This window comes from Etheostoma spectabile, chromosome 23 (genome assembly GCF_008692095.1).
Source record: "Etheostoma spectabile isolate EspeVRDwgs_2016 chromosome 23, UIUC_Espe_1.0, whole genome shotgun sequence".
Classification (NCBI taxonomy): Eukaryota; Metazoa; Chordata; class Actinopteri; order Perciformes; family Percidae; genus Etheostoma; species Etheostoma spectabile.
The window spans coordinates 22,541,416-22,556,587 of NC_045755.1; the positions used below are offsets into that span (position 1 = coordinate 22,541,416).

General features: G+C 40.1%; 1 protein-coding gene across 1 annotated transcript in view; it reads right to left on the bottom strand.

Moving 5' to 3' along the window:
- large1 (LARGE xylosyl- and glucuronyltransferase 1) overlaps window positions 1–15,172 on the bottom strand; it is a 181,839-nt gene that overhangs the window by 133,783 nt on the left and 32,884 nt on the right. The window contains exon 2 of the mRNA XM_032504892.1: window positions 14,962–15,147. Coding sequence (XP_032360783.1) covers window positions 14,962–15,067 — 106 coding nt within the window. The 5' untranslated portion in view covers window positions 15,068–15,147. The remainder of the gene's footprint in view (window positions 1–14,961; window positions 15,148–15,172) is intronic.

The window sequence follows — 15,172 nt, forward strand, 5'->3', positions numbered from 1 at the left end:
AGAGAGAGAGAGAGATTCTGTAGAGTGGAGAGGAGAAGGATTGCTTTGTGACCTACTATGCCAGGCGTGCTATTGGGCACAAATCTAAGCTTCACGGCATTTGGCACCTGGTGTAAGTGTTGGATGGACCCCAATTCTGTACTAAACGGTGTCTTTTACAGCTGTTACACAGCTTTACACATGTAGCCTGCTATGTAGGCTATCACCCAGACGAAGAAAAACAGAACAAACGTTTTTCACCCAGATGTGGTTAATTCTAAATCCCTAATTGCCACCCAAATTACAGTTAATATTTTGAACTTCATTAAGATTCATAGTTGTGACTTTGAACTACATAATCTGTACGGAATTGGCTCCTAACTCTTAAAAAATCTGATATTGCAAGGTATCTAGAAGCAGCAGCTGTCAGTTAAATGTATGGGAGTAAAACATTTGACACAGCCTTCTCCAAAACACACAGGGGACCAGTACTTAGTTATAGATAATGATTAAATGTACTTTGTTATAGATGATTAGCTGACCTCTCATCCAGTTAACAGAGACACTTGTAGCCCCTGCTGAGTAATTCATGAATAATGCCATGCTCCAAGTGCATTCATATATGTCAGATTTAAATGTCATCAGCTGTAAATCTCCATCATCTCCGTACTGCTCTCAGGCAGATATTTTCTGGGCGGAGGCAACACATACATCACACGACGGCATCTGTTCACCTTGCAGACAGCTTGTAAGACCTCTGTACAACTAAAACAGCCAGCCGCCATTTTGTCTTGAATAGCTTTAAGAAACATTATTTCCTATTAACCCTAAAGTGTCCTAACTCTAACCCTACATTGGAGCAAAATGAGATTACCATACAAAAAAGAGCCTGGCTTCATAGCCTCCTCTTGGCTGCCTCCCTGATCTTTTTCCAAGAGTTTTGTGTTTTTGCATGGATTTGTAGTCTTAATGCGATGAATTGTACCAATGGGGCACACACTTTCCGTTTCTCTTTAAAGGCAACCATGGTGTTACACAGGAAACAGAGGGAAACTTTCTAACCCCGCCTACTTTAACACCTTAACAAACCTGACTGCCAGGGTAGGAAAGCAAGGTTGTTTACTTCTAAGGCCATAACGTCATTTGCACGTGGGAAAAGTAAGACTTTCTGCCAAAAAGGGTCTATTTTAACCCAAACAATGATCTATTCCTAAACTTAAAGCTGTTTAGTTGCCTAAACATGTGGGATTTGGGAAGAAAGCCCTAGGTACTGCAGGCTCAAAAATACACTGAAAGCATAACATAGCAGACTCAAGCCCATCAAGAACCACAGATGGGTATTAACATCAATGTAACATTAGGCCACATGGTAATACTAACTAGATGCAACACCAACAGTTTACTTTATGATCCCAGCAATCCCTCAACAAAAAAATTAAATCTCAAATTTCCCTCTGGACAACGAAAACTAAACTTAGTGACGCCTCTTGTGCTTAATAGTCAGTGTTTATAATTTTTTTTTCTCTAGATTAGATCGAAGCAGAAAGTGAATTTCAGGCATTTTGGGTAATAGTTTTCACATTCAATTGAATTTACTCTTTCCAAGTTTGAAAAAATCTTGAGGTTTGATTTCAATAATTTTCTGACTGCTTGTGTCTCTTGAACGGTTGCAGAAAAGTACTAAATCATTAACTAAATTACCTTTAAAAAAAAGTTTAGAGCATGACTTTATCAAAAAGACTCAAGTACTTCATGTAAGCCATGATGAGCCTTCCAGCATCTTTAAATTGATGAACAGCAGGAAGTGTGTGTACCCAAAAAAGGATGTGTTTGTGTCAGGACAAATGGATGTGTCAGCTGTCTAATCATAGTATAGGGATGATATCTGGATGAAATCATGCAGGGACTCACCACAACACTGTAATAAAAACTGATGAACTGTCTGGGTCAGTGACCTTGAATGTTGTTGGATGGTTAGATAAATGTAGTATGACAGCTGCTAAATCCCCACCAAAATTATTCATTTATGCTATCAGGACACAACAGAGCTCAATAGTAACTGCCAACGTTTTTATTGCCTCTGGTTCCCGGAGTTTTTCCCCATTCAGTTGTTCCATTGATGTTTCAAAAGTTGCTTATATAAAGAGTTTTAAGTCTGGAACCAAGCCAATCAGCTACGAGAATAATGTACATAAAATTTGATTTGGCGCAAAAAAACCAAAAACATTCTGAAAACTAAAAAAAGACAAAGGTTCAAGACTGTGTACAGAAACTACCATAGACTTCAATGGTAAAAACTTGCTTTAGCCGTTCGGGGGTAAGGTAAACGTTTCCATGGTAACTGCAAGTTACAAGACCAATCAGAGACATCAATTCTATACTTAGGCAATAAATATAACAATTTTTGATCAACTCATATCAATTGCATGCTTAAATAACATACCGGTTAAAGCCCCGCACATTTCAAGAGAACCTGACCCACTTCCTGGTTAAATCTGACCACTTCCGGTTTAGGCCCCGCCCAGTCCAAGTACGGATCCGGATACAGATAATTCATGTGGTAAACAGATACAGATACAGATACAGATAATGCTGTACTCGCTCATCCCTAATAATGTGCCTTTGGATGATTGGATGAATGGTTGGTGATAATGGGAAATGTAGATATTGCATTAAAGATCAGCCCCCCCACTCAGATCAGCTGGTATTCTGTCTATAATGGAGTGGTATGGAAATTTCTAAGTGACCCCAAACTTTTGACCGGTAGTGTATATATATATATATATATATATATATATATATATATATATATATATACACTACCGGTTTTAATTTTTTATTAACACAGCTGTATATTTTTAAGTATGGGGGGCAAATTTTTGTATTTGTACCAGTGTTTCCGCGGGTAACTCTGCTATCGCGGCCTGCTGGATCCTAGTTCATAAAAATGCTCAGTGAAGATACAGACATTTCTTACACACGACGTGTGTATCCGCCATTCGACCCGTGCTGGACCCGCTCACAATGAGTCAGCCGTCTCTCTGTGAGTAGCGTCCATCACACTCCCTCTCGCAGTTATAAACAGCCTATGTGATGATAAAATTTGTTTTGGTAAAATCAACCAATAATCACGATCAAAATTTTGCTCAAAATAATCGTGATTATCATTTTGGCATAATCGTGCAGCCCTACAACAAGCTGTCGATACCTGACGCGCTAGAGACTGACAAACAAAGACTTACCGCTCTGGCCACCCGCCTAAAGAGATACAAGGGAGAAGCAGAAGCCAGGAGAATAAACCGGATGTTCTCCACCAAACCATCCAAAGTGTACTCTCAGTGGCAGGGTAATAACATAAGATCAGATCCACCCAGGGCTGAGACTGAAAAGTACTGGAAGAACATATGGGAGAAAGAGGCATCCCACAACACAAATGCTCAGTGGCTAGTGGATCTGAGAACAAATCACAACAATCTCCCAGAACAAGAACCAGTAACCATTACAATGGCAGACATCCAAGAAAGAGTGGCAGGTATGAAGAGCTGGAAAGCACCAGACCTTGACATGATCCACACCAACTGGCTGAAGAAACTAACTGCACTCCATGAATGCCTGGCAGTACAAATGAACCAACTGCTGATGGATGGGACCCACCCAGAATGGTTAACCCAAGGACGGACAATCCTGATCATGAAGGATCCCCAGAAAGGAACAATCCCATCCAACTACCGGCCAATAACCTGTCTCTGTACAACATGAAAGCTCCTGTCAGGCATCATAGCGGCTAAGATGAGTAGGCACATGGCTCAATACATGCACAGGAGCCAAGCACCAGCTACTGGTGGATAGAGCAGTCACTCAATAGAGCAGTCACTCAAGACTGAAAGACCAGGCAGACCAATCTGTGCTCTGCCTGGATTGACTACAAGAAAGCCTACGACTCAATGCCACATACATGGATACTGAAATGCTTGGAGATGTACAAGGTCAACAGGACACTAATATCCTTCATCAAGAACTCAATGAGGATGTGGAAAACAAGTCTGGAAGCCAACTCAGCCAGATCATCACAAAGGCTGGCTACGGATACCGATTCCGAAGCGGAACACTCATCAGTCACCTCCTGTACATGGATGACATCAAACTGTATACCAGAAATGAGCGAGACATCGACTCACTGATCCACACTACCAGGATCTACAGCAACGACAGTGAAATGTCGTTCAGACTGGACAAGTATGGTCACATGGTATCAAAAAGAGGGAAGATGATCAGAACTGACGGGATATAACTACCAGATGTTCAGGATAGCTACAAATATCTTGGGGTGCCACAGGCTAACGGAAACCATGAGGAGGCAGCAAGGAAGACCGCCACAGCCAAATACCTACAAAAGAGTGAGGCAGGTCCTGAAAAGCCAGCTGAATGGGAAAAACAAGATCCGAGCCATCAAAACATACGCCCTGCCAGTCATCAGATACCCCGCTGGTATCTGAAACTGGCCAATGGAGGAGATAGAGGCTACTGACATCAAGACGAGAAAGCTCCTCACAATGCATGGAGGATTTCACCCCAAATCCATCAGAGTACATCAGAAAGATGGCCCCCAAAGATGAAGGCATTAGTGAATACCTCAGGCAGCAGAAACCCGAAGGTGAGGACAAGGAAGATAAAGAACTGCCATGGAGGGACCAGCCGCTGCACGGCATGTACGACAGACAAATAGAAGAAGTGGCTGATATCAAAAAATCCTACCAGTGGCTGGAAAAGGCTGGACTGAAGGACAGCACAGAGGCACTAATCATGGCAGCACAAGAACAGGCACTCAGTACAAGATCAATAAAGGTTGGGGTCTACCACACCAGGCAGGACCCCAGGTGCAGACTGTGCAAGGATGCCCCTGAGACAGTACAGTACATAACAGCAGGGTGTAAGATGCAGGCAGGAAGAGCGTACATGGAACGCCATAGGCAGGTAGCTGTCATAGTGCACAGGAACATCTGCCACAAGTATGGGCTGGAAGTCCCAAGTTCAAAATGGAAGACACCTTCTAAGGTAATCAAGAATGACCGAGCTAAGATCCTGTGGGACTTCAAGATCCAGACTGACAAACTGGTGATGGCTAACCAACCAGACATTGTGTTGATAGACAAACAGCAAAGAAGGCAGTAGTGATAGATGTGACAATCCCAAGCGCAGCAACATAAAGAAGAAGGAAGACGAGAAGCTTGAGAAATACCAAGGACTGAAAGAGGAGCCAGAAAAGATGTGGAAAGTAAGAACAGTGGTGCCAGTGGTTATCGGAGCACTGGGGGCTGTGACCCCCAAACTGGGAGAGTGGCTACAGCAGATTCCAGGTAAAACATCAGAGGTCTCTGTCCAGAAGAGTGCAGTCCTAGGAACAGTAAGATGATTGCTAGTTTGTTAGTTAGACTTTGCCAGCTGTGAAGGTATATCCAGGGTTAAATTGATTAAATAGCTCCTTATTTTGAATTGTCAACTCTCTATATTATATCAGAGACCCTTTATGATGCATAAACTTATCTTTATTTGTATGTGTACAGCGCAATCATTGGGCGATTGGGGGGTGTACAGAACACTGAACAAAACAGGCTAAGACGTTATCCAACTGCTGCGCATCTATGGGCGGACAGGCCTGGTGGGATAGGCCGGGTCCCAGGGTGTACTGCAGACCTCTGGGAAAATAAGGAGCAATACAGGAGTCATTTTATTATTGTTTCCCCACCATATTCTTCTCTTCTTATATATACACACAATATTCATCCCTGTTCCTTCACTTTGTTCTAATTAGACACACACAGACACTTGTGGTTGTCTGTAAAAAAATAAAAAAAAATTGTTTCATTGATTCATCCAAATGTAATGAGTTGTTATTCTTTGATGCTTTGTGTATGGCTTAGTCTTAAAATTATCATGCTTGTGTTGTCAACTCATGCCTCATCAGAAGACGTGGGCTGGACACTAAATGCTGAATGGACTACTTTGTGATTGAGAAAGCAGAGTATACCAAATCAATGTTCTGTGATACCTTGATTGATAAACAAGCTACTTTTAATAATGCAGTGTAATAATATAAACTGTTCAATTTATTAACTGTATATAATTTTTATAGTTTGACTTAAGATGGAAAATAAGAAGCTTGTGTTTTTTTGTTTGATCAAATTTGAAGATAAAGCCCTGTTTTGACTTTAGCTAAACAGCTAAACTAAAAAGCTAAACTTAGGCTTTTTACAGCTTGTTCACTGACAACACATTCTTAGAATAAGTAGTGTAGGCCTAGTCATATTTTCGCTATTAAAATATAACTGACATATTGTCACATTTTCAACATCTCTCTCCAAATTGCTCCAAATTTTATCAGCACTAAATAAATTAAAGTGTATTGCATAGTTGATGTAATAGGTCACTTTTAAAATTATTTCATATTTTATAATTATATTCTGGCCACAGATGCATTAATCATTGCATATGTCTTTCAAAGATGTCAGGTAAAAAGTAATTTAAAAAAAAGGGTAGGCCCATTAGAGGAGGAGACAGAGGAGGAGACGATGCAGGTGGAAGAGGAAGAGACGGTGGAAGTGATGGTGGAGGAGATGACTAGTGTGTCAGAAGAGACTATCAAAACAAAAAGGGAGAAAAGTACCAGGAACAGCCACCTACAATAGCTCTTTTTTATAATGAATGGACTTCTAAATGGCCGTTTATTACTGTAGTAAGGAAACCAGCTCCTATTAACTGGTGCTCTCTCTCTGAACAGAAGTCCTGTGCCCATCAAGGTGTGCAGGATGTAACAAGGCATATAGAAAGTAAGGGGCATTAGGTTAAACAGCAGTCAACCAGCATAGTCAAGAACTTTTACTTGCCAATGACTGCAGAAATGAGTGTGCAAAACGTCGAGGTTCATACAGCTGTGTTCAAAATAATAGCAGTTCAACATTACTAACCTCATAAATCATATATTTTGGTAGAAATCATATTTTTAAATGGCAAATTATTTACTAGTAACTTTTTTTTACTAGTAAGAGTCATAGAAAACCAAAAGACCCAACAGTCATGACAATGCATGCTGCTCATTGTGTGAAGTTAAACCTGTAATTAAAAGGGGCATGTTCAAAATATTAGCCGTGTTGTGCTCAATTAGTGAGATTATTGATTTTGTGAAGAAACAGGTGTCAATTATGGCCCATATTCAAGGAAGGAAAGAAGCAAATGTTGTGCATGCTGGTTAAACACTCACCTAAAGGATTATTAGGAACACCTGTTCAATTTCTCATTAAAGCAATTATCTAATCAACCAATCCCATGGAAGTTGCTTCAATGCTTTTAGGGGTGTTGTCCTGGTCAAGACAATCTCCTGAACTCCAAACTGAATGTCAGAATGGGAAAGAAAGGTGATTTAAGCAATTGTGAGCGTGGCATGGTTGTTGGTGCCAGACGGGTCGGTCTGAGTATTTCACAACCTGCTCAGTTACTGGGATTTTCACGCACAACCATTTCTAGGGTTTACAAAGAATGGTGTGAAAAGGGAAAAACACTCAGTATGTGGCAGTCCTGTGGGCAAAAATGCCTTGTTGATGCTAGAGGTCAGAGGGAAATGGGCCGACTGATTCAAGTTGATAGAAGAGCAACTTTGACTGAAATAACCACTCGTTACAACCGAGGTATGCGGCAAAGCATTTGTGAAGCCATGACACGCACAACCTTGAGGCGGATGGGCTCCAACAGCAGAAGACCCCACCGATGGCAAAGGCTCAACCAATGATCAGCTCTGGGAAAATCAAAGAAGACTTAAAGTTACAATCACAAGAAAAGGTAAGTGAAGCAGCTAGAAGCCCCCGCAAAGTCCCCATAATGAAAAAAGACATGTACTGAATAGGTTGAAATTTGCCTAAGGACACACTGACTGGCCAAAGGAGAAATAAAGCAACATTCTGTGGACTGATGAGAGCAAAATTGTTCTTTTTGGGTCTAGGGGTCGCAGACAGTTTGTCCAACGACACCCATGCACTGAATTCAAGCCACAGTACACTGTGAAGACAGTAAAGCATGTTGATGCAGAAATTATGTTATGGGGATGTTTCTCATACTGTAAATGTAAATGTAAATGTGCTGTATTTATATAGCGCTTTTCCAGTCTTAACAACTGCTCAAAGCGCTTTTACATCTACAGGATACATTCACCATTCACACACATTCATACACTGTGGCCGGGGCTGCCGTACAAGGTGCCACCTGCTCATCAGATAAACACTCACACACATTCACACTCCGATGCGCAGCACCGGGGGCAACTCGGGGTTCAGTGTCTTGCCCAAGGACACTTCGACAATGACTGCAGGGGCAGGGATCGAAGTACCAACCTTCCGACTGGCAGGCAACCACTCTACCACTGAGCCACAGCCGCCCTGTGGTATTGGGCCTATTAATCACATACCAGGGATCATGGATCAGTTTCAATACATCAAAATACTTTAAGAGGTAATGTTGCCTTATGCTGAAGAGGAAATTCCTAACAAGACAATGACCCAAAACACACCAGTAAGTGAGCAAAGTCTTGGTGAACAAGATTGATGTTATGGAGTGGCCAGCCCAATCCCCAGACCTCAATCCCACTTGTGGGGGGACATAAAAAATGCTGTTTCTGGGGCCAAACCCAGTAATGCAGAGGAATTGTGGGATGTATTTCAATCATCCTGGGCTGGAATACCTGTTCACACGTGCCAGAAGTTGGCCGTCTCCATGCAACACAGATGTGAAGCAGTTCTCAGAAATAATGGTTACGCAACTAATTAGTGCAGTGATTTAAAGTAAAGCAAACCCTTGAGACATTTTTCAGTTTATACAGTAAATGTTTGAGATGTAAAGAAAAATGCAAATACTGCTATTTTTTGAACAGCCTAATACTCCTTTTTCTTCACTTTCTGTAAAAGGTAGAACACAAACGGGCGGCTGTGGCTCTGTCCCATGTCGAAGTGTCCTTGGGCAAGACACTGAACCCCGAGTTGCCCCCGGTGCTGCGCATCGGAGTGTGAATGTGTGTGAGTGTTTATCTGATGAGCAGGTGGCACCTTGTACGGCAGCCTCGGTCACAGTGTATGAATGTGTGTGAATGGTGAATGTATCCTGTAGATGTAAAAGCGCTTTGAGTAGTCGTTAAGATTAGAAAAGCGCTATATAAATACAGCACATTTACATTTACAAACTTGATCAATGTTTTGATTTGGAATTGAATGTGCAGTGTTCCCAATGCATTGCTATTATGTAATTGAAAGCTATGATAATGATTTTGAGCATTATTCACTTTTTTAAACACACTGTTAATATTCATTTAACACAAAAGTTGATTACAATGTTCATGAATACAACTGTTCCTAAATAATACAACCAGTCATCCATAATGTGTTTTTATTGTTACTGAAATTCATAGATTCATAGATTAATGGACATGCAGACATGGGTTAAATCAGTGTTAACATTCAAATTTGTATTCAGCAGACATTTGTTTCTGTTGCAGACAAGGAGAGCCGAGGTGAAAGTTGCCGAAGCAATGTTACAATTTGCTGTGGCTGACCATTTCAGCTCCTTGTACAGAGAATACTTCAAAGACTCTCCTACAGCTCAAAATTTCAAGAGCACTAGCACAAAAACTATTTGCATCATTAATCAAGCAGTCGCACCACATTATAGGAATGAGCTGGTGATGAAGATGAGGGGAAATCCCTTTACACTGGTCACAGATGGCTGAAATTACATAGGTATACTTTCAACAGCTATATTGCCTGTTTCCATTGCTTCATGTTTATGTCACACACAGACTGAAATAATACATGCATACTGGGTTAAAGTTATGTACCATATTGTCACAGGACTAGAGAAGAGGAACCCTTTAACTGTAAGGGTATTTGATACCACCAAAACAAGTTGTGCACAGATTTCTCGACATGTGCACCACAAGTGGAAGAAGCTGTGGCACTGCTGATGTCATATGTAAAAAAAAATAAAAAATCAACAACGTCCTGATACAGCATAACATACCATGGAAACATTGTGTCAGTCTGTCAGTTGACAATGCCCCAGCTAACATTGTAGCCAAAAATTTAATTGTGGCAAAAATGCTTACGGAAAATCCCAGCATTCATGGATGCCCCTGCCATATAATCCATAACACGCAGGGAAGAGGCTTTTGGAAGTAGGTTTCAAAATGTTTGATTTTCATTAAATATCTGTTAAGCTAAGCTGAAGTAAATAATTTGATGTATGATGACATAATTAATATATCTTTGCATTCATATCATGTTCTGCAGATATCTAGATTTGACACTGAGGACCTTGTGGTTGACTGATAAATGTTATTTATGAGTATATGACAATAAACTTGAAACTTGTATAGAGAGATATCCTATAAGATGCCTGTATTTGACTAGCTTTCTCTAGGTCTTCTGTCTCACTGATAGGAGAAAAACTCAATGTTTCACAGCTAGAGCTACGGTCAACAGACTTCTTGAGACTGAAGAGGTCACAAGGTCAGGCAAGTGTTTTCACATACTGATTATATATTTTTAAGTTTAATGGTCATGATCACAAAACCAACCTGTTTCTCACTATACTCTAATCAGTCTTGTACACGTACTCTTTTTATAATTTCAGGAACTTCCTTTTCATGACCCAATAAAGAACACGTTAAGAAATGACACAAAATGACTTAATTATTAATTAATTACATTAATTAATAATTAATTAAACATTAATTAATCATTATTAATTACAGTGAAAGGAAAACATTTGAGTAACAGTGACCCCTGGTTCTTTTTTTCAAAAGTGACTGGCTTGAACCAATTTGGGAGGCTATCAAAGATCGCAGCCTTGGTTTTAGTGCTTCTGCATTCTAATGCTGATGCTGAGAGGGTATTATCAATGGTCAGTTTGAACAAAACCTCAACTTCAACCTCAGCTTTTCTCTGGGCAGGACATTGTCCTCAATCAGGACCCTGAAAATGGCTGGGCTTGAGCCAAAGTGTTTCAAATGGGAGCCAACACCACAAATGATGAAAGGAGTTCAAAAAGGCAACACACACGTTCTATAAACACCAACTCTCCTCTCTCTCTCTCTCTCTCTCTCTCTCTCTCTCTCTCTCTCTCTCTCGGAAATTGAATAAATACTCTTTATTTGGTTGAATTGTACGGAGCCCCCAAGGTGACATGGAGGGAAAAAAAATAAATAAAAAAATTACTGAACCCGGTCTGTACTGATGGATTGCGTTTTCTCAGTTTGACAACAGAGCAAATGCCATAAAACGCAAACGTGGATGGAAACTCATGGAGTTGCTGCAGTTGTCATCACGTAACCGTAGAATGGAAATTTGCAAAATAAGGTCATGCTGAAAACTTCAGAAAAGGCTAGTTAGTGGACACAGAGAAACAACTTTTTATCAAACTACTGTATCCAAGGTCAAGAATAAAGTTCCATGCTTAACCCATTGAGTAGTTTTTGAGCCCCCATAAAAGATATTCCACCTTTAGTTAAGGTTTGGTTTAGGCAACTAAAATACTTGATTACAGTAAGGGAAAGATGGTCATTGTTGAAAGAAAAAAGCATTGACTAAAAAGTAGAGTATGTCTGGTAAAGTCGCCACACTATATAGCCTGAACCACTCACTCACACCGCTCAAGATTTCACGCCAACGATACACTACAATGATGTTCTGGCTAAAACAATCTTGGAATGTGGAAATATGGAATCTATATTTCTATGTCACTTCTGTTTTTTGTTTTTTAATGCATTCTGTTTTTTCATTTCCATTCTGCACTGTATGACTTGCATCGGAAAACTTTACACACTTAAGTGTTTTATTTTGCATTCCACAACAATATTCTTTTATCTCAGATCTTAGTTATGCATTGGTAAGCAAAAAAAGGTGAAAATCTATTTGATGAGAAAGGATTCAGATTTGATAACACTATCAAACCCCAACCCTAGCTACATACTGTACATATTTCAAAATAGTATTCAGGATCAATACTCATCCCTAGCCTAAACCATAGAAAACAGCACCAAGCAAGTATGTGAAAAGGGTGACCACATCCTTTAAGCCCTTTGAGGTATTTCTCTATCAATATGACCTTATTCTCTCTGCAGGCTTGCTATATGTGGTAGCTCATTCAGACAAAGCACTGAAGACCCCAGAGACTTGCCATTTCTCTTACTCTGTCAGACAGATAAAAACAACAGAAAAGAAAGAAAGAAGAGCAAGAAGAGAAGAAAGAAGATGAAAACAACAGTGAAGATAGAGGCAGAGCAAAGAAAAGAGGTTAGAGATGGAGAGAGGAAGAGGTAGTGTGAAAGGCAGAATTTGAGCCATGGAGGCCCCTTTTTTTCTGTCTCACACATTCAGGCCTTACCTACAGCTGAGGCTCCCTGCAGCCAGGTCCTTTCACAACTTATTATACTCCCTGATTTCCTCCTGCACTGCCAGGAATATACTGCCAAGTCCAATAATTACTTTGCAGACTGTGGTGGCTATTGTATTATGGGAGCGTATTCACATATACAGTCTCCAGTGACTGTGACCTCGAGTCATAATTGTCAATTTAATCATAATTAATAATGGCACTACTGCAGCATTTCAATCCTGTGAGTCAAATTCATTAAAATGGCTCCAAGAACTCCTCTTGACTATTTTGTCTTCAGGAAGTAATCAACTTTGGACAGGCCTCAGTAATTCATTATTGTAGCACCTCCAGAAGAAAAAGAGGGAAGGGTGACTTTGTCCACAGGACATTTGTTTTGTCAGACTTTCTGGGTAAATTCTATTTGTTTGGTATTAAGGCATGGTGTACCTTGCTTTTCTTTTCTTCATGAGCTCCAACTTTAAGCACAACAACAAAACTTAATGCAAGCACGCTACAAGAACAAACTAAAAAAAAGGGTGTGAGGTTAAAGTGCCCATATATATGCCCAAAATAACATCACATGTCCCAGACGTGTCCTGACATTGTTGAATCAGTAATGGAGGAACAAATCATTGTAGCTGTCTGTGGGGACCCAGAGCTATAGTGCCCTCTCTCCAATCAGTCCTTCTTTACTACTCATATGGAATACCTACAGTATCTTCCTAATCTTTTTTTTGTACTCGTACTAGTGCAGCATGATATGAGGAAACTATGCGATAGGCTATAACAATATAATTTGCGTTAAGCAGATGTTGGGTATATGATTTCAGCTGATGCAGAAATTCTGGGTGTCTTTTTGCAGTGTGTCCCAGCCTTTTGCGATGCATTCTGGGGAAGTTTATTTCTGTAATGATGTGTTTTTATTTTTTATTTAACCTTTATTTAATCAGGAAAGTCCCATTGTGGTTAAAAACCTCTTTTTCAAGGGAGTCCTGGCCAAGAGGCAGGCAGAAACACAATCAATTACATTTATAAAAGTTATACAACACAGATAATTAAAAACATTTACAATGTAAACAGGTCATTTCAGGTTCTTTCAATCTGGATTTAAAAGCATTTAAGGAAATAAATTCAGATAATTTCAAGTCTTTTTGCAAAGAGTTCCATGCAGAAGGAGCGGAGAAGACAAAAGCCCTTTTTCCCAGATTTGTACGGGCAAATTGAACAAAGAGCAGCAAGTGATCATCTGATTGCAATGAATAGGAACCAACACTTCTCCATGTGATTAAACTACTGATGTAGGATGGCAACAGACCTAGCATGGCCTTATAGATAAAAATATGCCAATGCCCTGATCTCCTGTTTGACAGTGATGGCCATCCCACTCTGGAATACAATTCACAATGATGGGTTAGATTTTTACAATTTGTAATAAATCTCAGAGACGCATGGTACACAGTGTCAATCTTATAAAGACATTGTGCTGAGGCGGTCCTATACACCATGTCACCATAATCTAAGACAGATAAAAATGTTGCAGTGACTAGCTGCTTTTTTGCTTTAAAAGAAAAACAAAATTTATTTCGAAAATAAAAGGACAATTTGAGTTTCTTCACAAGGTTGTCTATATGAGGCTTAAAAGACAGGGCATCATCTAGCCAAATGCCAAGGTACTTCTAAGAATGAACATTTCCAGTCAAAGTGAACACAGAAGGAGGAACTTGAGAAACCTTCTTAGTGTTACTAAACAACATCAATTTAGTCTTATCCGCATTGAGAACCAGTTTAAGCTGCATGAGCGTGTGTTGAACCACATCAAAAGCTTTCTGCAGAGACTCAACCGCTTTAGCTGGGGACGATCCAAAACAATAAATAATTGTGTCATCAGCATAGAAATGCATATTAGCATCTGAGACATTTAGGCCAAGGTCATTTATATACATAATAAACAAGAGAGGACCCAATAATGAACCTTGTGGCACCCCTTTGTGGACCTTCACTAATGCAGAACATAGACCGTCACATTTCATACACTGAGTCCTGTCACTCAGATAATTCATGAACCAGGAAACTGCACAATCAGACAGTCCCAGACAAAGAAGCCTATGCTTTAAAACAGCATGGTCCACAGTGTCAAATGCTTTTGACAAATCAAGAAAAAGTGATGCACAGAATTGCTTTCTATCAAGGGTGACAAGTATGTCATTTATTACTTTTGTAACAGCAGTAATGGTGCTTGTTGTGTTGATGGAGCTGCTACAATGTTGACATAGCCCTGATCAATCCAAACCTATTTCAGAAAACAAGCATTTTAAAAGCTGTTTGCTTGTCATCTTATGGACAACCTGACAAAGTATGAATTCAGACTTTTTACAAATCAGCATCATGATGTTGTTATCCGTTTACTGTAATTCAAAATCATCAAAATTTGTACCTCAAGTAGCAATGATGATAGAACTGATACCAATATGATCCTGCAACCAAAGTCACACAATAAAAGAAATGCAAATATTTGCACCTCTATGTGAACGCACTTAAGGATCTTAAAGATAGTTAGAGATCTGTGCTTACCTTGAAAGCTCCCGACTGACAGGTAAAGCCAGGTGAGTGCTGGGATGAAGAGCAAAGCGAGAGAGGCCGCCAGGAACTTCCTGCGCCCACGACACATTCCCAGCATCCTCTGGACTGAAGTAATGGAAAGAGAGGTAAAGTGACCTCTATGTGGGTAACAGCTGTTGTCCAGGCTGATTCATGGCACTGGATGAGAAGGGAGAGACGGAAA